Raw genomic sequence first — 27,636 nt, 5'->3', positions numbered from 1 at the left:
TCGCCATTTTCCTGTTGTTGCTAGGTAGGTCAACAAGCTAAACTAACTGTCCATCTTTTAACATCTTCAGTCAGTTGTACATCAAAAACACGTAACATTAATAGTTTTAATAATAATAACTAGGCTGTTTATGTTCCCGTCGAGATGGACGAGGAATACTATGGGACTGTTGGAGACTGGGATGGACCGGAGGGGAATAATATGGTAAATATATGAAATATTATCATGACTTGTTGCTGTGTGTGTGTGTATGTGTGTGTGTGCTAGCTTAGCTCATTGGTTCTCAAAGTGGGGTCCGGGGACCCCCAGGGGTCCTTTGGGGAGGGGTTCTAGGGAGTCCCCAGCTAAAGTAGTTAATGTAGCATCACAATCATTTTAACCACTCTAAAAATAGCAGATCTACAAAGCTCAGCAGATCTGCTATTTAAAAAAAATCTTGGACATTTGATTTAGTCTTATTTAGTGAACATTTTTAACACAAATCTTTGCTTCTGGGGAATCCCTGGCACAACAAATATTTATCCATTTGGGGGTCCTTGATATGAAAAAGTTTGAGAACCACTGGCCTAGCTCAGGAAAGCTGGCATTAGTTAAAAGTTCCTATAATTAGAACATTGGGTTCTCAAACGGTTTAATTTCAAGGACCCCACAATTATTCTGAGAGATACAGACCCTGCAGAGGGGTCCATTTGGAATTGGAACCCTGGACCCCCATCCTCTTTGAGAACTACTGATAATAGAAGATAGCTTATAGCTGTTGATGATTTATTGTATGTTATGCCCTCATCAGGGCTTTTTGTGTTATCCTTTTTAGCATCATTGTCATAATGATGTCTTTATATATCTTATAATCAAACCTCTGTACTATTTGCAAACTGTTCTTTAATTATTCAATTTATCAATCAATCAATCAAAGCTTGCATTGAACCAGAGGATGGTTAATGATAATGATCTTTATTTATATTGCACCTTTCATGCATCAACTCAAAGCGCTTTACACAAAAAAGAAAGACCATAAAAATAAAATACTAATAAGAGGAAAGCGTATTAGAAACAAATCAAATGTGCAGACTACTATAAAAAAAAAAACAGGGGAAAAAAAAACCCTACAGAATATTTGTCAGATTTAGCTGTAGAATACGACTCTCGTAGATGTATTTTATGATTCTGACATTTTCAATCTACGAGAGTCGTAGGGAACATCCCCCATGGACAACTGGACTCTCAGCTCCTAGCCCGTACAGGCTCCAAACCAACCCGATCTCACACGACTTAGTATACGGAATGACGTGCACTGGATCCGTGCAATGTATACCAAATTCTGTGAGATCAGGCTGCTCCAAACATGTACAAATGCAAAAAAAAAAGTGCTTACCCTCTTGCCCCCAAATGTTAACTCTTTGTTCGGAGTTCTAGTGCAATGTAATAATCCATATTTTTCATTAAAGAAGTGTTTGGGACTACTTTTTTATAATATATAATGTGTATATATATTTTTATTTTATTTTAAAAGACAAATCCTCTCTCTCACACTTATGCTAGCGTGCCAGTGATCGGCCCCTCCGTGCCAAGGTTGGTACCCATGCCTTAGGCTGCCTAGTGCCTACCCCTGCTGTAGTCTAGACTCTAGACTAGAGTATGATGGATGTTTATTCTTTTATTTAGAGTAGGCAATTATTTGTTACCCCCCTTTCTCCCCAATTTAGTCGTTATGCCAATTAATTCCTCCCCACACACATTTCTGTGTTGTCACTGCTGTCGTATCCTACTGACTCACCTACCAGTGAGGAGCCCCCACCAGGAGGACGTAGAGCCTTCGTCCTAATCCTCCCGCCCAACACTCCCTGCTGACAGGTGCCCCCCCCCCCCCAGCCCGTAGGAATACATGCAATGCAATGACCAATTTCATCCGCCCCGCCCGGCTTCAAACAAACAAACACGGGCCAATTGTGTTCGTATAGACGCCTAACAAAGCTGGATGCACCAGGGTGGATTCGAACCCGCAACCTAAAACATTGGTTCTCAAAGTGTCCAGGGGTCCTTGAGGGAGTTCCAGGGGGTCCTCAGCTAAATGATGGATAGTTAGGAACCAAATGGACCCTTATGGGTCTGTAACTCTGAGAGTGTACAAATGGAACCAAATGGACCCCCTCTCAGAGTTAAATTAACATTGATTTTACAATATAAATTGGGGTCCCAGAGATAGAAATGCCATTACATGGGGGTCCGTAGCCTAATGCATGTCAAACTGGGGGTTCTATGAAATTAAAATGGTTGAGAATCACTGCTAGAGCCGTAAAAATCTTCTCTTATGGGGGTCCCTGGCATATCTTTTCAAATGGGGGTCCGCGTGCTAATAAGTGTCAATTTGGGGGTCCTTGACATGAAAAAGTTTGAGAACCACTGACCTAAAATGCAATGCATTTTACTGACATCAGTGCAATGCACAGATTTTTTTTTTAGACTATAGTTCTCACTAGGCGAACCCACAACCTAAAACAGTGGTTCCCAAACTTACTTACCTTTTCATCCACGGCTACCCCTGAATTTATAGCACCTTTTTTGTCATATTAACGGTACGTAAATATGTAAATCTTTCCCCCAAAGATACAGTATGTCACGAGGAAAATATTTGTTGAGAGAATATTTGTTTCCATTAGCACAGACTGAAAATAACTTTTATACTTGCCGTTTTTGCACTTAAACCGCAGCATTTCTATTCTAGGGGGAACAAACATTCACCAAAAATAGCAGATCTACAAGCTCACAACGCGTCACAAGTGACACGTTGTGAGCTTGTAGATCTGCTATTTTTGGTGAAGAGACTTGATGTGCCGTAGGCTGAAAAAGAACGCAGCAAGTACAGTTTAACTAAGGTCCGTTTTACTAAGTATAGAGGGTCTAAGTGGTTAAACTGAAGTTACTTTGATGAATTCCAACTATTATCAAGTATTCTGAGGCACCCCTGGACTTGCGTCAAGGCACCCTAGGGTGCCGCGGCACCCACTTTGAGAAGCCACGACCTAAAATGCAATGCATTTTACTGACATCAGTGCAATGCACCGATGTTTTTTGAGACTATACTGTAGTTCTCACTAGGCTACTGGATCAGAATCACTGCAAGGAAAAAGTAGTTTGTGGATCAGTGATTGATTCTCAACCTTTTTAATTTCCAGGACTTCCAGTTTCATAATGAATTATTAGGCCACATGCCCCCATTTTTAAATATGATTTATATGATGTTTCTTATATCTCGGGCACCCTAATCTGCACTGGAAAAGTGTTGAGTGTTATTTTAACTCTTGAGAGAGTGAACAAACGATTACATAATTTAGCTGAGGACCCCCTGGAAGTCTGGAACCTCCCCAAGGACCCCTTATAGAGTTCTTTGGAGAGCTGTCGCAAAGACCTACAGTATATATCTATATATAAAGACATACATAACTTTTGTTTTTTAGGAGGATGTTATGTTGAAGAAATAAAGCATATATAACGTGATTAACTTTATATTTCAGGAGGATGGTTACGTAGAAGGAGAAAACGATGGGAAGATCCAAGAGGATTGTCTCACAAAGTTCTCCAGCAAAGATTACATCATGGAGCCTGCTGTCTTCAACACCCTCAAAACGTACGTAATGTATGCGTCTGATCGGTTGTAGGAAATTCAAAACATTTTCATATACGTAGTGTGACCTGCAGAACGTTTTCATAGCCAAGCGTAGCCCTCTACTAACCATTTCATCCATTGAAAACGTGCTAGCGTAGACCCACGACAACGCGCATTTCGTGCAGGGAATGATCATCGTATACATCCGAAAAAAAACTTGAACACACCACTCCATTACACTGAATGTATGGATCAGGACAAAGGCAACAGATTAGGACTGTTCCTCAACTAAATACATTATTAGCCAACGAATATTAGTCAAAAGATATGCATTTAAGAAAGCATAAAAACGACTAAGCAACTAACATACAGTAGTCTTCTCTGACTAAAGACCAAACTGAGTGATTAATGGACTATGAGGAGGAAAAAGCCCTACAACAACAGAGTAAGGGTCAGCAGAAAGATAAACAGTGTTTTCTGCTCGTAGGTATTTCCAGGCCGGTGGGTCTCCAGAACACGTCATCCAGCTCCTGTCTGAGAACTATTCTGCTGTGGCCCAGACAGTCAACCTGCTGGCAGAGTGGCTCATCCAGATGGGTAAGACTTGGACCAGGGGTGGGTAGTAACCAGTGTTGCCAAGTCTGCTTATTGTAAGCGACTTTGGGCTTGTTTTTCTGTGAAGTGGCTTGTAAATATTGGTAGCTGCGGGTTATGTTTTTTGGGGGGCTTGTATCTAAAGTGTAGTTGCTTATTTGGGCTTGTTTCACAATGTTGTTTAAACCAGTGGTTCTCAAACGGTTTCATGCCAAGGACCACCTAATTAATATGTATTAAAATGTTTCTAAATAGTATAAAGAACCAATCTACAAGCTCACAACGCGTTGCATCTTGACATGTTGTGAGCTTGTAGATCGGCCATTTTCACTACTTTAAAACATTTTTTTTTAAAATAATAATAATAGAAAAGGAACAGTTTTGGACAGGTTTCCGCCCAGCAGCAGCATGATGTAAAATGACTCATTTTCTTTGGTGTTGTTATCTTCAGGTGTAGAACCAGCTCAGGTCCAGGAACGTGTGGAGAATCACCTCAAGAGTCTTCTAATAAAGCACTTTGACCCCCAGAAAGCTGACTCCATCTTTACAGTGGAAGGAGAGGTGAGAACTCAGAACCTACTGTACCTTAAGGGTTTAATTTCACAGTGTTAAGAGCTAATCTCACATCATTGTACATCTCTGTTGGATGATTTGGTTGTTTAACTAACTAATTAGATCGTCATGTATTAGATTTTTCCCCAGATCTTAAAGCTAATATATTCTGTAAAGGTCCAATCTGTATGTAATTTAAAATGTTACAATAACTATTATTTTGAACAACTGACAATCTGTGAACCGCTTCACTAGCAGATAGTATCTCTGTACTGGATCCACTGCTAACCAGTGTTGATTTTGACAGCACATTTTGATTTAGTTTTAGTCATAGTCTTTTGAATAAAATTCCATTTAGTTTTAGTCATATTTTAGTCATCTGAAATGTTTTACTTTTAGTCTAGTTTTACTGGACTAAATATCATAACATTTTAGTCGACACTAAATCTACACTTGATTTAGTCGACTAAAATACATTTTTCGGCCTTGATGGCATCGAAATGATTTTCACTTAGCTGCATGCTGAAAATAGCCGATCTACAAGCTCACAACGCGTCGCACTGCGATGCGTTGTTGTGAGCTTGTAGATCAACTATTTTCGGTCTGTGACACCCGTGCGCACCCATGATGACTTGTCTTTTAGTTCTACTGGATCTCTTCTCCACTAGTCCCTCACTAACATTTTAGTCTAGTTTTTAATTGTTGACGAAATTTCGTTATATTTAGTCATAGTTTTAGTCATCATAGCTTAGTTTCTATTTAGTTTTCGTAAGTGAAAAAAGATGGTAGACATTTCAAGTCACCTCCCCGTCAAATAGTTATTTTTTAACTTTCCTACAAGATTCGTATTATTGTTTCTTACGACCAGGTTAGGGAATGAGGCCCAATATGTTCTTGATTTGATTCCGATGTTAAATGTTTCTCATTTTGTGTTCAGACACCTGCTTGGCTTGAACAGATGATCGCCCACACCACATGGAGAGACCTGTTCTACAAGCTGGCCGAGGCTCACCCTGACTGCCTGATGCTCAACTTCACCGTTAAAGTATGAACACTCAAACACTACAGATTGGTATTATTTCAGTAATGAAAAGGCAAATCAAATAGTTGATATAGATGTCTAAAGAGGTTTACACAACTCAAATTTTAAATGATTTTAAGACACATCTGTCTGACAGAATGTTAACCCATTTAGACCGGGAAAGAATCTGTGTCTTTTTTAGATTTCTTTGGGCTATTCAAAAATAGCAGATATACAAGCTCATAGCTCGGCACCGAGTGCCGCACTATGAGCTTGCAATTTTTTGAAAAATCTTGACAATTTGTGCAAATCTTTAAATATATATTTTTTAAAGCGAACATTTGTAAAATATTTTGTTCCAGGGACCTCCAGAAGCAAAGATTTGAGTTACAAATGTTCGCTTTAAAAATTATATATTCAGAGATGAGCAGATTCAAAAATAGCAGATCTACATTGTATATGTATACTGTATCTGCTATTTTTGAATAGCCAAATAAATCTAAAATTACGTCCCCGGATTGAAAGGGTTAATTTTAATAATGGATAACTCAACTCAACTCAACTTTCAACACATCACAGGTGTAGTGTACAGGTGTAAAAATCATTGCAGTTTCATGAAAGGTGCTTCAGCTCATTGAGACCTCTGGTCACTGACAGCAGATGGAAGAAGGCTCTGTGTTCTGGTCAGCTGTGACAGCTTTACTGTTGAACATCTTAGGAATAATATTATGTTCAGTGTGGAGCTGCAGAGAGCTGCCTGGGGGTGTTATTGTTATATGATAATTCTTTCCCGTTAGTGACACAGAGAGAGACAGGAAAGGAGGGAGAGAGAGGGAATGACATGCAGCATAGAGCCTTGGGTTGCGTTCGAACCCAGGCCTTTGTGTGGGTTTTACAAGTATTGAACCAATGAAAAATATTTAAAAAGCCCTTCTGACCAAACCTCCTAACTCCATTGGATCCTCAAACTGTCGTTCAAACCTCCTAACTCCAACTCAGGGTTTTTTTTTGTCTGACTTGGTCATTCTAATCAATGATGGACAAAACAACTATCTCCACATTAATGGTCAAAAACCTCCTAACTCCACTTGAGCTGTATGTGGGTAAAGTGATGATAATATAAGGACACATTCAAGTATCTGACAATTATTATAAATGTTTGTATGTATATTATAAATGTATAAAGTTACCATACCAACTTTGATGAGGCAGTATTTAACACTGCGCCACCCGAGCGCCTGAAATGGTGCTATCTTATAATGAGCATTAATCGTACTATACTGTATCATCCTGGTCCCATCCCAACCTAAAGTTATTCTTAATTTTTTTGGTTTTTCCGTTCTTCACAAAGAACCAGGAGATAACATTTTCCAAAAAGTTGCTGTTCCATTCACTTCAATGTTAAAAAATAAACGGAGAAATAAATAACATTTTAACTATGTTTTACCATGTAAACTGCTGGCAGTTTTTGAGTGCTATTTTTGAAAAACCCTGGCAGTTTAAGAGTTAATGTAAATGTGAAATGTGTTTTTATTATTTCAACGTGGCAGTTTACTGAGACTGTGTGTTGTGTTGTTGTGCATGTAGCTCATCTCAGACGCAGGGTACCAGGGAGAGATCACCAGCGTGTCGACAGCGTGCCAGCAGCTGGAGGTGTTCTCCAGGGTGCTGAGGACCTCTCTGGCCACCCTGCTGGACGGAGGAGAGGACAACCTGGAGAAGAACCTTCCAGAATTCGCAGTAAGACACACACACACACACACACACACACACACACACTCACTCACTCACTCACTCACTCACTCACTCACTCACTCACTCACTCACTCACTCTTTGGCCCCCGTGGTCCAAAAAAACATCAATAAACCAAAAAATTAGCAAACTATTCCAGCATGTTGAAGTGGTTCTCAAAACTTTTTCATGCCAAGGACCCCCAGAATAGAGGATTTGTAAAAAAAATAAAATAAACTACATTATTCAAAATGTTCCAAACATTTTTTATATTTTTCAAAAAAAAATCATAAATAGCAGATGAGCTTGTAAATCTACTATAATAGGAAACGTATTGTTGTTGTTTTTCTGACTGTTGTTAGAGTGGTTGCCCTAACAGGGCCCTAACAAGGTTGCCCTAACAGGGCAACCAGAAGGCGGACAGACTGTCCGCCTTTCTTATTGTTATTATAGATAAACTTTATTTTATCCCGCTACTCCTCCCACAGTTTTTGCGGCACACACTCGTGCCATATGTCAAATTGACCGGCTTCGTCGGGAATCGTCGTAATGGCGTTGTGACTTAAATGCATAGGTCCTGTGATCCAATCGGTAATGTCAAAAACCTCTAGCCAAGTCAAAAACCTTGGTGTATAGTCATGGACTCAGACCTGAATTTAAACAGCCACATTAACACAATCACAAAGTCAGCCTATACTATCACCCACCAGTGGGCCCCAGACCACAGATTGGGAAGCAGAGATAATCAGATAATATAAATAATAATAATAATCAGATAATCAGCCTGTTCTGCATTTCATTAATTATCTGATGCTTATTAATGTATTGCTGCAGTCTAGGACTTATTACTAATATCAATGACAATATTTAAATAATACAATAGCAGATATATAAATAATAATCTTTATTTAGTTCAGTGCTGTCATACAGTATAAATGCACAGCTTATTTATTATAAAAAAAGTTCCATGTAGAATTCATTAAAGGCATAAACGTTAAAAAACCTTGAAGTCTCATAAGTTGAACTTTTGGTACTTAGCTGTTGTTTGTCAGCTTTGCCTGTAGCGGTGAAAGCAACACATGTTTGATCATTGATATCATTACTCTATTAAAATGTAGAAAAATAAATGTTTCACATGAGAACACTATACAGTCTCAGAACAGACCTTAGACATGAACAAAAACAAAACAGTTTGTGCTGTTATCAACCCATTAAGACCGGGAACGCATCCGCGCTACGAGCTTGTAGATCTGTTATTTTCGTAAGTCAAATCTTTTTAAAAATATTTTACAAATGTTTGCTTAAAAAAATATATATTCAAAGATTTGCACACATTTTCTCGATTTTCAAAAATAGCAGATCTACAAGCTCATACTCGTGGCACTTTTTTTTTACACAAATCTTCTCTTCTGGGGGTCCCTGGCACAATTATTTTCAGATGGGGGGGTCCGCGGCTAAATACATATCATTTTGGGGGTCCTTGACACGAAAAAGTTTGAGAACTAGGCTACGGATTCTAGAAGGCATTTGTAGAATCGGCCTCAGTTCTTAATGGGTTAAATTGTCCTAATCACCAGGTATCCCAGTCAGGTGTGGAAGCCAAACATTATATAAAAAAAAGGAAATCTCGCACACCACACCACACTTCAAAAAACAAACAAGTCAGTTTCAACACCACAATATAAAGATATTCTTTTAAAAGTACTTTTACTGAAGTACAAAAGTATTGGCATGAAAATATATGTACAGTACCAAAATAAAGGTTCTCAATTTTGTCAAAATTTGTCCTTGCACATTAAACTGAGGGTCCTTGAAATTAAAAAGTCAAATAAGACACACCTAAGTTTGCACAGAAATAAATGGGAACGAAAACGAAGAAAAGAAAAAGGTTCAAGACATCAGGTGTCCAGAATGAGTAAAGAAGAGCAAACAGCAACTTTGTCATCAGTTTTATGATCATACTATTATGTATGTCAGGAAATAGGACAGTTAGCCTATAATATTGAATTTTCTGTCCAGCTAGCAATACATAACATTGCCTATAATGTTATTAAGTTTCATTATAATGGGTGTTAGTCTTATTATGGAAAATATTAATATCCAGTCAGGGTGAAGTGTTGACCATTTATTCAGAAGATTCAGGCAGAGCAACAGCATACAGATCAGTATAGCCAGGCCTAATGGCCTGACCAACAGCCCCACAGGGCAGCAGCCTCCTCCTCCCCAATATCAGACAGTTCTTATAGTGTCCACCCTAACAGAGATGCTATTCTAAATGGTCATGGTAAGGTATGAACTAAAGATAAGGGCGACACACACAAATAGTTTACACAAGTACAGATTCGCTGACAGAGTGAGAGTAGAGTGGAGGAGTCAGCTCACAGCTGTAGTTGGAGCACATTCATGTAAAAGCTTGCTGTTTAGACATTCAATGAGATCAAATGGAAGGCCAACAAATACACAATCTCTACATTTCTGCCACCATAGTCTGCAGAACAACAAGATACAACTTATCTAGTACATCATTGATTTGGTTAACTTTCATTTGAGGTGACACAATAAAGGTTTTCTGTGATTGTAAAGACTTGGTCCTGAGCTCAGTAAGGGCAGTTTTGAATACTGTAGGCTAACTTTAATGATGTCTAGATTATGATGATTCTTTGTATCTTTTATGGGGACTGAAGGGAGAGTTTGCTCAGGTCGTCATTCAAGCTAGAAGCAGGTCCAAGGTCCTTAAGATTTGTGGTTTCAAGAAAATCTTTCATGGTGGCCAGTTTGTTCCAGCCTTGGTCTTTGACAAACAGGTAGACACAGTCAAACAGACCAGGAAACATCTCCATCAGGTCAATGTCTGCAGCAGCCTCAGCACTGTAAACACACAAAGCAGTGATCACTGAACACTAAATGCACACAGACATCTACTCTAACTGCTGCTTTATAAAGTACTGAACACACTGACATCTACTCTAACTGCTGCTTTATAAAGTACTGAACACACTGACATCTACTCTAACTGCTGCTTTATAAAGTACTGAACACACTGACATCTACTCTAACTGCTGCTTTCTAATTCTAGCTATTATCTAATACTGAACACACTCACACTGTGTGTGTGTGTGTGTGTGTGTGTGTGTGTGTGTGTGTGTGTGTGTGTGTGTGTGTGTGTGTGTGTGTGTGTGTGTGTGTGTGTGTGTGTGTGTGTGTGTGTGTGTGTGGGTGGGTGGCTCTACAACCAGGGAAATTGTCACACATTATAAAAAATATAATTTTACTTTTAAGTTTAAACTGTATGTATTTTATATTTGGGCTACATTTAGTTATTGTGTAATCAAATTCAACTTACTAGTGCTCATGGAGATTGCGTATGAAACGCAGCAATTCAAATCCATTCTCAGAGTATCCTGTCTTCCCCCTCTTCTTCCCCCTCCATTTCTCCATGTCCTGAAACACCTTGTTTGGCAACTGGAAAAACACATAACTTAAACATTACATGAACTAGTCTAATGGACATAATGACACACATGAACCTCAAATGATGATTTAGTTACCTTGACTTTCATTTTGTCTTTCCATGTGTTGAATAGTTCCATCTCAGCATACTGAAAAGCATATGCGTTCAACACATCAATGAGTTTCTGGTGGTCAGGGTTGTCGTAGTACTTCCTAACTTCATTTAGATTTCCAGCCTTTTCCAAGTACTTCACTCTCCTGGAAGAAATTACAAAACAAAGACTTAATGTTGGATCAAAATGTTTCAAATTCAAAACATTTATAATAAAAAAACATCCGAAAACACTTACACTTACTTACTTAAACACATAAACAATAGCAGATCTATAATCTCACAATTGAGCTTGTAGATCTGCTACTTTAAAAAATAGTTTTGAGAACGGGGCTTAAGTGATTAAAGATGAGCTGTGGTAGTGATTAAGCCATGATAAAAAAGCACTGATAAGAATAACATTGAGAACAAATAATACTGTATGTACAATTGAAAATATTTGCCTGTTTCTCATACTTTTCATTTCCCCAGAAGTAGGGATGAGCCAAGCATTCCTCCACTGTAGGTCTTTTCTTTGGGTCTTTATTGATCATCCTCTCGATGAGATCCTTGGTAACTGCATCCTGAGCAAGGTCCAGGTTGTACTGTCCGTTAAAAATGTTGCCTTCACACCAAAGGTCTTTGCCAAATGGATGGTGACCTCCAGACAGGATGTAATATAACAACATCCCAGCCACCTTTTAGAATGAACATAAACATTTAGTCATAGTATGCATTGTTTTAATTTAATTTAATTGTTCTCATGCAGAATAAGAACAAACCTGGATGTCAGCACTTCTTTTATACGGTACATGTTCATCACCACCGTCTTCATTAATGGTCTCCGTCGCCATCCAGCATTTTGTTCCTGCACATCTTGTTGAATGTTGAAATGTTGTTTGTCCTCTGGTCAACCGTCTGCTTATTCCAAAATCAGCCAATCTGGCCTTCTTTGTAACATCTGCAGGGCAAAACAGGTAGATAAATATAACAAATTATTTTTAAATCACTAAAAAATAAATAAGCTACTTTTTTATTTTTTCTTCTGTAGCTTACCAATCAAGACATTCTGTGGCTTGATATCCCGGTGGAGAATTGGAGGCTTCTGCTGATGGAGTATCTTTAAGCTAGTGAGAACTTGTTGGACAATCGCCCGTTCAGAAAGACGGCCTCCAGGAAATTCAATTCCTAACTTGATGTATTCTTCCAGTGTGTATTCACATAACTGAAGAACAAGGTATCCAAAGTTCTTATCCTCTATAAAGTCCACATATCGTACAATCGAATTATCATCAAGCTCTGGAAGACGTAAAAAGCCTTGCTCGTTTTTCAGCAATTCATAGTTTTCTGGAGTCATTCTCTTCACTGCAACTTCAGTGCCATCCTCTCTTAACCCCAAGAAGACCTCAGTTCCATCACTTCCACCTGCTATGTGGAATTCACTACCTTTCCCCATCACAAAATTCCCAACTTTGATAACTTTGTCATCCCCATGAGTGTTAGCATTAGCAAGCTTCTCTAACTTTTCTCTCCACCTTTCACTGATTCTGTTCCATTTTAGTGGTTGTTTTGATGGTGCTGTGTTGATCGTTTCAATTCCTGAGGTTGGTTTGCTGAGATGCTTTTTTAGTTCACTAAGCCTGACTTTCATATATCCATCCATCCGCATTCCTGCAGATATGATTACATCCTCAGGCACATGATCTATTCCCATTGATGTAAAGAAGTTAGAGGTGTGTGCAAATGGGAGGTTTGCCAGTGTGGCATATGCGTACATTCTCACCATTTGGGGGTGATTAGTTTCCACAAAAGGAACAATTGCTGTGCATATATTGTTGATGAAGTCCTGATTCCAGCCATCATTGCCTTTAGTTTTCTGTGTAATCACATAGAGTGTTAACAGAACATCTGGAATTATACGGGACCATTTGTTTCCTGTGGAAAGGAGTTCCAGCAGTTGGGGGATCAGAGCCAGTGATGCCTCACTGGGTATCTCTTCCATTGTGTTGAAAATGGTTTGTAGAACTCTAACTATAGTGTCGGGGAAATGATATATCATGTTTGGAAATTGTTTGACTACATTTTCAATGTAGAAGTTCAGTTTGTTATTGTCCTTCAGCCACGTAATACATTTCTGATGGTATTCTTCTGTTAGTGATCCTCCAACATTAAACAGAATATCGATCACGGTCAGGTGGTTCAGGGGATTCGCCTCCAGCATGTGTCGCCCAAAATGTTCAAAAACCTCTCTTGGTGATTTCTGGGTAATAGCCATTCCCAGATCAAGAAAAAGTTTTATTTTGGAATACATTTCCTCGCCGCTCGATCCAAGCTCTTCAATCAATTCACTAATTGTTTTATTGATGATATGATGCTGAGGATGAGTAGGAGGGAGTGGAGTTGTCAATACGCCAGCCTCAATAAGGACTTTCATAACATATTGCTTGTCATGGAGCCTGAGGGCAGCAGTTTGAAATGGTGACAACCCTGTTCTGGGATCATACAGATTTGTCCTGGCTCCCGCTTTAATTAGTCTACTCACAAATTCAACTGGTGCTGATTCACAGGCATAATGCAGAGGACACGGGCCACCTTCCACCGAATCTAGGTCTGCTCCCTCTGTCAGGAGGAAGTCACAAATGTCCATCTTGTGAAATACTACAGCAGCTGACAATGGAGATATATAATCCTCCAAATCTTTGCATGGGTAAAGTTTATTAAGATCTTCCACTTCAACTGAATTCTTGAGATTGTCGAGGTCATTGTTGATGATGAGCTGTATTATAGGATGTGTTTCTTCTGAAAACTGATCCATTTCTTTGCTTCAGAATATCTGTGGGCAGACAGAATTGTGAGGTCAATACATCTGCTCAGATAAGATTTTAGAAGCAGCTTTAACAGGTAGGAATGCTGATTGCAACAAAGCTTTCGGATAGCAGCATCACAATGAAATGACAATCAGTGTAAAAACCATCAACATCGCTATGAAATGACAATCATTGTAAAAACCATCAACATCACTATGAAATGACAATCATTGTAAAAACCATCAACATCACTATGAAATGACAATCATTGTAAAAACCATCAACACCACTATGAAATGACAATCATTGTAAAAACCATCAACACCACTATGAAATGACAATCATTGTAAAAACCATCAACACCACTATGAAATGACAATCATTGTAAAAACCATCAACACCACTATGAAATGACAATCATTGTAAAAACCATCAACACCACTATGAAATGACAATCAGTGTAAAAACCATCAACACCACTATGAAATGGCAATCATTGTAAAAACCATCAACACCAAATGACAATCATTGTAAAAACCATTAACACCACCATGAAATGACAATCATTGTAAAAACCATTAACACCACCATGAAATGACAATCAATGTAAAAACCATTAACACCACCATGAAATGACAATCATTGTAAAAACCATCAACACCACTATGAAATGACAATCATTGTAAAAACCATCAACACCACTATGAAATGACAATCAGTGTAAAAACCATCAACACCACTATGAAATGACAATCAGTGTAAAAACCATCAACACCACTATGATATGACAATCATTGTAAAAACCATCAACACCACTATGAAATGACAATCATTGTAAAAACCATTAACACCACTATGAAATGACAATCAGTGTAAAAACCATCAACACCACTATGAAATGACAATCAGTGTAAAAACCATCAACACCACTATGAAATGACAATCAGTGTAAAAACCATCAACACCACTATGAAATGACAATCAGTGTAAAAACCATCAACACCACTATGATATGACAATCATTGTAAAAACCATTAACACCACTATGAAAAATTCGGACTCGTTCCGAATAATTAAAAGACGCTTTTTTCGCTCCGCGAAACTGATGTGGAAGCTTGCATTGACTTTATAAGGTTAAAAAAATATATATTATTCGCATGAAAAAAATCGCCCCGGTGTGTAAGGACCTTAAGACGGAGGATACTTCTACACATTTTGTCTTAAACTCACACAAATCAGTACACATTATCTCTCAGGTCATGTGATCAAGGTGTATCCAATTGGCCATGACTACCATCCAAAGTTTGTGGGACCTGGGTAGACGACCCGGCCTGGCGGAGACCTGCGGCTATAAAACTGTTCTAGTTCATATTCAATTCTAATTGGCTATGATTGACGTTCATAGTTTGTGGGCGTGGCCCATTTTCAGCATTTGATCTGCCCTGGATTTTACTCACACATCAAGGGGCCTCTAAACCAGTGGTTCCCAAACTGGGGGTTGGGACGCCCAGGGGGTCCCCAGATTATTTTGGGGCGTCCCCAGATGATTAGCTTAATGTGCAACATTGTGTTCTCTCTCAACAGTAAACAAAGCAACATACAGTATAAGTGTATACAGGGTATCTGCACAATTATGAAGGGACAACTTTTACAGGGGCCTGTTTCAAATTGCAGCTACCTGAAGGTACTCTTTTAGTGCAGTTTTGAAGGAGAGTAGGGTTTTACACTCCTTCACCAGTTTTGGTGGGGCATTCCACATTTTTGTTGCATAGCAGGAGAACGAATTCAACCCCTTGTTTGTGCCAAATCTGGGTTGGACGTGATCAGTGGAGCTACCTCTGGTGTTATGATTGTGGACTTCATTTACATTTTTAAAGTACAGGTACATGGGTATCTAAAGGTTGTGGTGTATCTTGTAGACCAGGCCCATTGCAAGTTGCTGTACTCTGTCCTCTACCCTGAGCCATCCCACCCTAGCAAAGTGAGCAGGGGTTAGATTTAGTTGTAGGTGTAATGCCAAGGAGTAGCCTTACCAGTTTGTTTTGGGATGTCTGGAGCCTTGTTTTTAAGGCCTTAGTGGTGTTGGGGTACCATGAGGTGCATGCATAGTTGAAGTGAGCTTGGGTGAGGGCCCCTGTTAGAATCCTCAAAGTGTTTTACTGACTAGAGAGGAAATCCTATACAAAAAAACGTGTTCTTTGGTTGACTTTTTTGATGACTCTTGTTGCCATTTTTATTTTTTTCTAGTGATAACATTATCACCCACTTTGGTTGTGAAGCTGTCGGCCTTCCCGAGGTTAAAACCAGACCCAAAGAGAATGGATTCAGTTTTTCCCAGGTGTAATGATAGTTTGTTATCAGCGAGCCAGATGCAGATCGTAAATTCAGAGCTGAGAGCTTTTTCGACCCTGTCCGAGACCAGCAGAGCCGAGTCCTCTACGAACAGGATGAGGATCAGGTTGCAGTCACAAGCTGATGACGCGCACACACACACACACACACACACACACACACACACACACACACACACACACACACACACACACACACACAGACACAGACACAGACAGACACACACAGACAAACAAACGCCAGGCGTGGCATGTACAGTACGTGAAATGGCTCAAACAAAAGGTCTGTTTCAAAGAAACCGCATGTGTTTCCACTCAGCCAGCCAGAGGAAGAATGCAGTTGTTGCAACACGTTGTTTGTTCCTCCGGTGAGGCAAATAAAACAATGAAAAGCTTAGTGTTTTCTCTTCACATAATACTACTTTTGAGCCCTGCTCCTAGAAGTGTTTTTATTTTGTTCTTGGAGTGTTGCTACCCATTAGCAAGGCACGTACAGTACAAGACTGCAGAAACAAATACTGTAGGTTGTTTGACTCGAGAGCAATAAAATCAAAATTACCTGGTAGCCTGAGCAGTTGTGTAGTTGTTTGTGGTGTGTTTGTCTAACAGCCAGTCAATGTCTGTTAGAGACGAGTGAAGTCTGTGTGTGTGTGTGTGTTGATAAAACCCTGTTGGAGTAAAGAGACACATTCATAGTTTCATTTATTCAACTCCTCTCTCTTTGAGGAAGTAGGAAGATGATAATAATTCATAGTATTTTACAAATAATACAGAATATACAAAACATACCTGTCAAAAGCAAAACGTCACCCAGAATATTTTGTCATACACACATCAAATTAAACAAGCAAGGAAGATATGAATTAAACAAACACGGTTAACGATCAACACGGTTCTTGGTGACTTCAGTCAGTCCAAAACAACTTGATCAGAGATAATGTATGAAAGTATATACATTAACATACAGATATCATCTGAGGCTATCATAATTATACTGAATAAATCATTATCAATTCCATTTCTAATGTCATGACAGAGAACACGGTATGACACCCACCTTTTCAAGACGGAGGAAGCAAAAAGAAGGAAATGAAAGTGTGGGATGAATTTGTGGGCAGAGGGAGGAGGGGTTAAGGAGGGGAGGGTGTGTCCCATGCCTTGTAGGGCAGAGGGAGGAGGGGTTAAGGAGGGGAGGGTGTGTCCCATGCCTTGTAGGGCAGAGGGAGGAGGGGTTAAGGAGGGGAGGGTGTGTCCCATACCTTGCACACTGCAAACCAATAGTTACCAGATGACGGTGAAGTGACAATTTAGGGACTTTTTAATACCCCCAAAAAATAACTGCATCAAAAGTAATCAACAAACTATACTGTAAAAACTGGTGAAACATTGGCCAAATTGTCAAATAATAAAGAAACAAATATTGTGAAAATAGCCGATCTAGAACTGTACTGTACTGTAGATCTGCTATTTTCACAATATTTATCTGTGGAACCGAGTCAAACACGATTCAATGCCTCAACTCCTACAACTTCAAGTGCTTATCGGGGGGTTGAAATATGTTTATTTTATGTTTTTTGGGGGGATGGGGGCTGGGGGGGGGGCCCAGTTCAATTTTTTTTTTTTTGGGTGTGATAACTCTTTCTAACTTGTCCCTCTCTCTCTCTCTGTGTGTGTGTGTGTTGTAGAAGATGGTGTGCCACGGCGAGCACACGTACTTGTTTGCCCAGGCCATGATGTCCATCCTGTCCCAGGAGGAGCAGGGGGGGTCCGCCATGCGGAGGATCGGCCAGGAGGTCCAGAAGTCGGCACATCAGAGGTATTAGCCCCCCTCCCCCTGTCGGTCACTTAACTCTGATATCACTCCGATGATAGCTCCTATAGTCAGATATCTCTGCCCACTGGGGACGTATCAGTGGGCAGTAGGCAGTGGTGGAAAGTAACTACCGTATTTTCTGCACTATAAGGCGCACCGTCAGTGCGCCTTATAGTGCGGATGCGCCTTATAATCCGATGCGCCTTATATAGGTATCAATATTGGTTCCCTTGGTTTCCGCACTATAAGCCGCACCGTCAGTGCGCCTTATAGTGCGGATGCGCCTTATAATGCGGTGCGCCCTATATATGAAAATAATAAATTTATTGAAGGTGCGCCTTATACTCAGATGCGCCTTAAAGTGCGGAAAATACGGGTAAGTACATTTACTTAAGTACAATTTTTGAGGTATTTTTACTTTACTGGAGTACAATTCTCAGTACTTTTACTTCTACTCCACTGCATCCCAGAGGCAAATATTGTACTTTTACTCCACTACAATTATTTGAAAACTTTAGTTACTAGTTACTTTAAAGATTTTGAAGTAAAAACATACATTAACCACTTCAGCCCTATATACATTTCGGCCTTTTGAAAATAGCCGATCTACAAGCTCACAATGCGTCGCATTGTTAGCTTGTAGATCGGCTATTTTCAAAATATTTTTATACATTTGAAAACCTGAAATGGGACATTCTGCGTAATGAGTACTTTTACTTTTGGTACTTTAAGTACATTTTGATGCCAAAACGTTTGTACTTTTACTCAAGTACATTTTGAATTCCGGTCTTTTACTTGTACCAGACTATCTATGTTGCAGTATTGATACTTACTTACTTAAGTAAAAATTGTGAGTACGTTTTCCCTCACTGGCAGTAGGGGAATATAGTTATATTGTATTAACATACCATACAGATTGTTATTCATTAAAATAATGAATGCAGCTTAGTAGTAATGATACAAAGTTAATGTAATAATTTTTCTGGTTATGATAACTTATCTCAGGGGGCACGATGCCAGTCAGATAACCCTGGCGTTGGGTACGGCGGCCGCGTACCCTCGGGCGTGCCAGGCCCTGGGTGCCATGCTGTCCAGAGGAGCTCTGAACCCTGCAGACATCACCGTTCTTTTCAAGATGTTCAGCAGCATGGACCCACCTCCTGTGGAGCTGGTGAGGAGAGAGCACAGTCCGAACCCGAGTCCCTACTAGACCGACAGCATAGTGCCCGAGACCGACTCCAACCCGACCATTAATTGTTGATATGCGACCGAACCGAGCCGACGCAATTATTATTATTTTATTTTTTATTTTTGTAGACACTTGGTTACACTCACACACAAACGTGTTAATGTTACGGGCCCGGCGCCAATGGGGGTGCCTGAGGGGGCTTGGCACCCTTAGTTTCAAATTGTGCCCCCTCAGTTAATGTTTTAAAATTAATTTTATTTTGGAATTTTTTATTTATTATTTTTTTATAGTAAATTTTTTGATAAAAGAAATCGGTAAAATCAGGCAAAAATAAGAATTAAATAACATAAGCCTAACCTAACCCTAACCCAAATAACATAAGCCTAACCTAACCCTAACCCTAAAACCGAAATAAAGTAACCAAAAAACGCCCCAAATCCACCGAATAACCGCAAATGTTTGCACGCGCGGATCGGGGCGCGTGCATGCGTCGCCACTGGTGTGCACCCTCACAATTTTCAACTGCACCCTTAGTCATTTCATCCTGGCGCCGGGCCTGTAATGTTAATACAAGCATGCCGGTTTACCCCGATTGAACTTGTGTGGGCTTGAAAATGGTCATGAAAAGGCATAGTTTTTGGTAGATTATACATAAGTAGTAAGTAAGCCTTGCCGAGCCATGAGGCCCATAGGGCAGGAGCCTATCTCCTGTTTCTTTAGCGTGAGGCCGCTTAATGTACAAGTACACAACACAAGTATGTCGCAGGGACTTTTTATTTGATTTAGAAATTAAAATTTAGAATTTAGGAAAGCTTGTACAGCAATTCTGGGTGGGGGGGGTCTTATTTTTTGTTAATTATTCGATTTTTTCCCCCAAGTTTTTATCAGCACAAATCTCTCATGGGGGTCCCTCCCTGCCATAACATATTTTCAGATGGGGGGGGGGCGTCCGTGGCGAAATACATATACATTTGGGGGTCCTTGACATTTCAAAAGCCCAGCATTAAACGGTGCTGTGTTCTAAAAGATGTTTTGTGTGTTTTCAGATACGAGTCCCTGCGTTCTTGGACCTGTTCATGCAGTCTCTCTTTAAGCCCGGCTCAAAGATCAACCAGGATCATAAACACAAATACATTCACATCCTGGCCTACGCAGCCAGTGTGGTTGAAACATGGAAGAAGGTAGGATGTTTTCAGTTTACTTAAAATAAAAAAAATATTTATTTTTTATTTTATAAAAAAGTTTTTATTCCATAATTTTTTTCTTTTCTCATACATTTTAAATATTATAATAGCAGATCTATACAAAGTCCCAAAATAATTCAATGTGATCTCACAACAACTGTATTCTGTGCATCTAGCTTCAGTCTATATATATACCCAATATAGCCACCAGGGGGCTTCAACCATAGAGGATGTGTGCATGAAGTTATCCATCCAGAGTCATTTGTCTTAACACAGCGTCTGTCTAACACAGGGGTCTTCAACGTTTTCAGGCCAAGGACCCCCTAGCTGAGAGAGAGATGAAGCAGGGACCCCCTCTATATTGTATAAAATTGTGTTTCAGATTAAACCTTTTTTGTTTACTTGGTCTGCTCTTTTTTCCCTCTACACCTATACCTCTTTGCCAAAAATAGCACTGCGCTGCGAGGTGTTGTGAGCTTATAGATCTCCTATTTTTGGCTAAAGTTCTCCTCAGAAAAGGGATGCTAGGGTTCAAGTGGTTAAGGTAAAAGACACAAAGATTTGGCGGACCTCCTGTAGTAACTCTGAGGACCCCCTGTTGAAGACCCCTGGTCTAACATGTTATAATACTTTGTATTTCCATTCAACCCATTCAGAACAAGAGAGTGAACATAAACAAAGATGAGCTGAAGTCTACGTCTAAAGCCATAGAAACGGTCCATAACTTGTGTTGTAACGAGAACAAAGGAGCTACGGAGCTGGTGGCTGAGCTCAGCCCTCTGTACCAGTGTATAAGGTGATCATGAACATTTCTGTTGACTAATGATTGTTATCCAAAATCGTTTATCAAATTGTGATTAACGATTTGAATTGTGTTTTTTATGGTATTGAACATTGGAACCTAGAAAAAAAAAATACATTTGTGTTTGCACAGAGCAGGTATGACGGTTGTCCATGAGCCAGAGCCCCAAAATTGAGCAAAAATTATCGAAAGAGTGGGCAAAACCAAACCTATATTAAATTGTTCATAGGGTCAATACGAGTAAATAAATATATGATAACCTTTCCACAGGAGCAGCTTTTTCATGGTTATCACACATTTTGTTATTTTCCCCATACGTACATGACAGGTGAAAAAATTACAAAATTTAAAAAAGAGTTATCATAATGAAACTTCCTGAGTTGATTACTTACATGAAGACAATGATTTATCGTATTACAAGTTTTCTGAAATTGTATATTTAAATATGCAAATTAGGCATAGGAAAATATGCCCAAATTTGCATAACTTTCCAGAATCAACATTGGACAAAGCCAGAGTCAACATACTTATTTCATTTTGTTAAGATGTTGGATTCAAAGGTTTTTAACGAGGGAATATTCAATATCTGCTCAATTTTGGGGCTCTGGCTCATGGACTAAATGCCTAATTTGCATATTTAAATATACAATTTCAGAAAACTTGTAATACGATAAATCATTGTCTTCATGTAAGTAATCAACTCAGGAAGTTTCATTATGATAACTCTTTTTTAAATTTTGTCATTTTTTCACCTGTCATGTACGTATGGGGAAAATAACAAAATGTGTGATAACCATGAAAAAGCTGCTCCTGTGGAGAGGTTATCATATATTTATTTACTCGTATTGACCCTATGAACAATTTAATATAGGTTTGGTTTTGCCCACTCTTTCGATAATTTTTGCTCAATTTTGGGGCTCTGGCTCATGGACTATTAACTTAAATATGTTTTTAGAGTTTGCACTTGAGAGACCCCTGTTACTGGAAAAAAAAAGACTGTAGCAGTGATTACTTTCATAATATAGAGCTATGTAACAGTTATTTTAACTAAACAATATCACTTACTGCACCTTTAACCTGTTTTACCCACATCCACTGTGGGTTGCGGATTCATGTCTTACTTACTTACTTACTTATCCACATTACGCCGGCTGACGCATAGGGCAGCAACAAAGTTTCTCCACTTCCATCTGTCTGTGGCCATCTTCTCTATGTTCCCCCAGCTCTGGTGTTATTGCTGGAGCTCCTTCTCTATCGTCCTACACCGTGTCATTTTAGGCCTCACTTTATTTCTTTTGCCTTCTGAGGTCCAGTGTAATGCCACTCTTGGGATCGTGTTGATGTCCATTCTGAGGACATGGCCAATCCAGGTCCACCTGCGTTTATTGATTATGTAGTGCATGTAGGGCTGTCACGATTACACATTTAAGTTGACGATTAATTATCACTGAAATAATTACGATTAACGATTTAATTGTGTTTCTGACTTAGAAAATGTATGGAGCATTATGAATAAAAATTACATTTCTGTTTGGCTTTTAGCTTTCGTAAACAAAAGTTGCACAGGGCAGATATGACAAATAACACATATTTAATTACTTTATACTTAAAAATAAACATTCATAGTGGAAATAGCCGATCTATAAACTCAAGTTTTGAGCTTATATATCTGCTATTTCCACTATTTTTGACATTTAAAAAAAATTGTTAACATGAAATTGATTATGACGATTATGCAAAAATATTTGCGATTATGTAAAATAATTGCGATTAGACGATTATGTAATAATTGTGACAGGCCTAAGTGCATGTCATCTTGTTGGGTGACGTTGAGGAGTTTATTGTTCGAGATGGTCTTGAGCCAGAAAATACGCGGGATTTTGCGCAGGCATGATGTGTGAAAAGTGGATAATTTACCGGTGTCGCTTTCTGCTGGTTTTCCAGCATTTTGCACTTTATAGTAGTGTTGATAGTACGCAGCTTTGGTGGTTCCTTTGGATTCACGTCTACTGTGTGTGTTTGTGCGTGTGTGTGTGTGCAGGTTTCCAGTGGTGGCCATGGGCGTTCTGAAGTGGGTGGACTGGACCGTGTGTGAGCCTTCGTACTTCCAGCTCCAAACGGACCACACTCCAGTTCACTTAGCACTGCTGGACGAGGTAAGCTCTTTGATGTGTTTATTGTGTGATGATGATGATCAGCTTTTACTTCATGGATTTAAAAAAAAAAATTGAAATCTGTGCTATAATTGAACTAATAGATTTTGATCTATTTTTTCAAAATAGTGATCTAAAAGCTCACAACGTGTCACGATGCGACGTATTGTGTGAGCTTGTAGATCGGCTATTTTTTTTTCTTTTTTGCGCGACAAAGTAATCAAACTAATTGATTTAGTAAATTATAATGAATCAATTGATATATAAAAACATCCCTGCCTCTCAGATATGTACGTGACTTCTGTTTAGAAAGGTGCTCTATAAATGAAGTTATTATATTATCATTATTATAGATATGAACGTGCTATATAAATAAAGTTATTATTATTCTCGATATGTACGTGCTATATAAATAAAGTTGTTATTATTATTATTATTATTATTATTATTATAGATATGTACGTGCTATATAAATAAAGTTGTTATTATTATTATTATAGATATGTACGTGCCACCAGCTGCTGCATCCGCAGGTCCTGCAGCTTCTCATCAAGCTGTTCGAGACTCAGCATTCCCAGCTGGACGTCATGGAACAGGTCTGTAGGCTAACATGCTTCTCAAACATGTTCTTGTCAAGGACCCCCAAAATGATATGTATTTTAGCCGCGGACCCCCTATCTGAAAATATCTTTTGCCAGCAGCAACCCCCTTAACACATTCCATGCCAGAGTTTAATCTCATAATGTACTCACCAGTGCCAGCGTTTTATTGTTGTTTTTTAGTTTTTTTCATGTCGCCACAGACCTCGCTAAATAAGTTAAAAGTGCGCGTTCATTTGGTTCTAAACACACAGCGGATCCGTGAGAAACAACCAGCGAAAACAGTTTCCAAATCCGTGCCGCCATCTTGAAGCTACAGCCGATCAACGGTAAACAGTGATCAGCGAGGAGAAAAACAACAACCAGAGAAAATCGAGTTTTAAACAGGATCCCAGACAGGAAGCGGATACGATCGAAAAAACCGGAACCCGAATAATTCCATTTCCGACCGGAAACCGGAAACGGAAATGGATCAAAAAAATTCGGAAAGTGCACCTGGGGCACTTAACATGGGAATCGGCGGTTCGCGTAGATCTACGCGACTGGCACGCTGCGGCTTTAAATAGGTTCGCGTAGATCTACGCGACTGGCATGCAATGTGTTAAGAGAAGATTTGTGATTAAAAAAAACCGTTCAAAATGATTCCACATAAAAAAAATAAAAATCAAATGAGATGTTTTCATTGTTTTTGTCCAGATGGAGTTGAAGAAGACGCTGTTGGATCGCATGGTTCACCTGTTGAGCCGTGGTTACGTACTGCCTGTCGTAGGTTACATGCGCAAGTGTCTGGAGAAGCTCAACACGGACATCTCTCTAATTCGATACTTTGTCACTGAGGTAACGCTTTTAATGGGGTGTTGCACACTTTTACCATATAAAAAGTCAAGCATATAAATGATTAAACCCACCCTTCCACAGTTCAAAAGAATCAGGGGTTTTGCTGCTAAGAGGATGCCACCAGTGACAAAATGTGCCTGATGCTTTATTTTTAGGTGTTGGATGTGATCGCTCCTCCGTACACGTCAGATTTTGTTCAGCTCTTCCTTCCCATCCTGGAGAACGACAGCATCGCCGGCACAATCCGGGCAGAAGGGGAGCACGACGCTGTCGCTGAATTCATATGCAAGTTGTGTTCTGTTATCATTCAGCCACAACCACTTAGGGCACAATGACTTTACACTGTGACCATGTTTTTCTTTTGCACTGATTCAGATGAAATGCAGGGCTGCCTCATAATTCTCTATATACATTTGGCTCTCTCTCCACCTATTAGCTTTGTCAATGGTGTAAACTGTAAAGTAACTAAGTACACTACATTTGCTTAATGTACGTTGTGAGCTTATAGATTGGTTATTTTAAGTGAATTGCTGTGGTGTAGAGGTGTAAAAAAGAAGCAGGCCAAGTATAGAGCCCTGGGGGACTCCGGTCAACTATGTATATAGGGTTTTAAGTGGTTAAACGTTCACTTTTTTAAATGTGCCTTAGATTCCACACCATTTGGATTTTGATGCATGATACGACAACCACCTCACCTACTTTTTGTTTATTGTTTTCAGCTCATTGCAAGGGTAATTTCATCATGATGAATTGATTTGGGGATAAAAGGACAGTGATGACTACTTTGCTGGAGATGGAACACCACCACCACCACGAAGACGAGAGAGAGAGAGAGATGACGCTGTTGCTGAATTCATATATCTACTACGGTATACAGACTGTAGGACCTCACCTCGCCACGAGGCCCCATACATACTCTGATATCTTCTGTTGGACACCATCATGCATAATGAACACACTGTCATCCACATACAGGCTGCATCTCATCTCACATCCTCTTTCTGCTCTGTCCTCCTAGCTCCTCTATCCTCACTCCTACAAGGTTATGTAAGCAAAGAAGGAAAGGATATCTACGGCAGTGGTTTGTCAAGGACCCCCAAATTGACACTTATTAGCCCTGGAACCCCATTTGAAAAGATATGCATAGGACCCCCATAAGAGAAGATTTTTACTGCTCTAGCAGTGATTTTCAACCATTTTCCAATTTTTGTCAAACTGGACCCCCAGTTTGACATGCAATAGAGGCTACGGACCCCCATTTAATGGCATTTCTATCTCTGGGATCCCAATTTATATTGTAAAATCAATGTTAATTTAACTCTTGAGAGTTATAGAGCCATAAGGGTCCATTTGGTTCCATTTGTACACTCTCAAGAGTTACAGAGCCATAAGGGTCCATTTGGTTCCATTTGTACACTCTCAAGAGTTACAGAGCCATAAGGGTCCATTTGGTTCCATTTGTACACTCTCAGAGTTACAGACCCATAAGGGTCCATTTGGTTCCTAACTATCCATCATTTAACTGGGGACCCCCTGGAACTCCCTCAAAGACCCCTGGGGGTCCCCGGACCCCACTTTGAGAACCAATGATCTATGGTATACTGAAGGTAGATATGTTCCAAACTTGGAGAGCTTGTAGATTTGATTAGAGCACTCAACCTCACAGAAATTTGAACATGTAATCTGAAGTTGAAGTCTCACACAAAAACGTTAAGTCACTGAAAAAATATTTGCACGTGTAGATCAACAGTTGCACATTAAGAACCGTTTATTCTTTGTGACTGCAAATGTTAATTTGCATTTGTATGAATATTTTATGCAAGTGCAAATATCAATTTACAACGTGTGTAGATCACATTTTATGAGCTGATGCTCAAATCAAATCTACAAGCTCTCGTTTGATGGTTGCTTTCCTTTTCCTAGTCGCTACGTAAAGCTGTCGTCATAAGATAATTAAGACTTTAATTACAGATGTGACTACCATATTTTATCGTCGTTACCAAATTGTTCTGTGTTTGGTGGTCTCATGGAAATGTTTTGAGGATGTCAAAATAAGCAAAACATGTATTGTAAAAATTTAAGAAATTAACGCCATTAAAATGCATGTATTTAACAAATACATGTTGTATGTCTGGAACATACCTTCATATAGATGTCCTTCCCTTCTTTACATAACCTTGTTGTCGGGGCAGAAACCTCTTATCGCCATATTTTAACTTTTTGTGTTTTTTTCGTAAATTAACGCCCTGCTACTTTAATTTGAATCCTGAAAAGTAACAGTTATAGGTTTCCACCCGGCAGAGACGATCAACTTCTAGGAGCTAGGATAGAGGAGACAGAGCAGATGAAGGACCTGACACACAGGCACAGTGAATTGGATCATTTTCTTTTTTCTCAGTAAAGCCTAATTTATGATCAGTCATGAGAAAATAGCGGATGTACAAGCTCACACAACGCGTACAATGTGACGCGTTGTGAGCTTGTATATCTGCTATTTTCGGTGCGTGACACCGGAACATAAATTAGGCTTCATTATGGCCTAAACGTAAAGGAGGATAGATGCCCTCCTCAACTGATAAGTTGACACTCACACCTACTTTACTTTCCAATTCATGAGGCTTTGGAGGTTACAGCCACTTAAAATGCAGTCGTTTTTGTTTCCATAAGAATAGATTTTGTTTTTCTATATTTTATATGTTGATTTTGACCCGTTTTAAATAAAAAAAAATGAATATGTAATAATGCCATGTTTTTGGTTTTCATACATTTTGTCTGTAGATTGTGTTGTCTGTGGTCTCATAGTACTTATTATAACAAACTTGATACGTTACGTTCAACTGGGCATCAGGTGTGA

The 27,636-nt window shown here is 39.3% G+C and overlaps 2 protein-coding genes across 2 annotated transcripts; one reads left to right on the top strand and one right to left on the bottom strand.

The window, feature by feature from the left end:
- The first annotated feature begins 48 nt into the window (after positions 1 to 48).
- On the top strand, positions 49 to 26,401 carry nelfcd (negative elongation factor complex member C/D). Its single transcript, XM_080422557.1, has 15 exons — positions 49 to 204; positions 3,516 to 3,628; positions 4,095 to 4,204; positions 4,653 to 4,762; positions 5,691 to 5,798; positions 7,362 to 7,514; positions 17,891 to 18,021; positions 19,024 to 19,189; positions 20,254 to 20,388; positions 21,048 to 21,187; positions 23,235 to 23,349; positions 23,847 to 23,942; positions 24,642 to 24,782; positions 24,938 to 25,067; positions 25,502 to 26,401. Exons 1-15 carry the CDS (start codon positions 145 to 147, stop codon positions 25,534 to 25,536), a joined length of 1,743 nt encoding a protein of 580 aa, XP_080278683.1. The 5' UTR covers positions 49 to 144; the 3' UTR covers positions 25,537 to 26,401.
- Positions 8,659 to 17,276, bottom strand: LOC308082163 (uncharacterized protein). The gene is made up of 8 exons (XM_080423825.1): positions 17,263 to 17,276; positions 16,765 to 16,873; positions 12,104 to 13,880; positions 11,830 to 12,008; positions 11,525 to 11,745; positions 11,055 to 11,214; positions 10,850 to 10,968; positions 8,659 to 10,374 (listed from the first exon to the last, which is right to left on the bottom strand). The coding sequence occupies exons 3-8, from the start codon at positions 13,860 to 13,862 to the stop codon at positions 10,176 to 10,178; spliced, it is 2,637 nt and encodes an 878-aa protein (XP_080279951.1). The 5' UTR covers positions 13,863 to 13,880; positions 16,765 to 16,873; positions 17,263 to 17,276; the 3' UTR covers positions 8,659 to 10,175.
- Positions 26,402 to 27,636: the final 1,235 nt, after the last annotated feature.

This window comes from Gymnoscopelus braueri (genome assembly GCF_963280865.1).
Source record: "Gymnoscopelus braueri genome assembly, chromosome: 3".
In the NCBI taxonomy this organism is placed as follows: domain Eukaryota; kingdom Metazoa; phylum Chordata; class Actinopteri; order Myctophiformes; family Myctophidae; genus Gymnoscopelus; species Gymnoscopelus braueri.
This window is presented reverse-complemented; position numbering and strand designations above follow the sequence as displayed.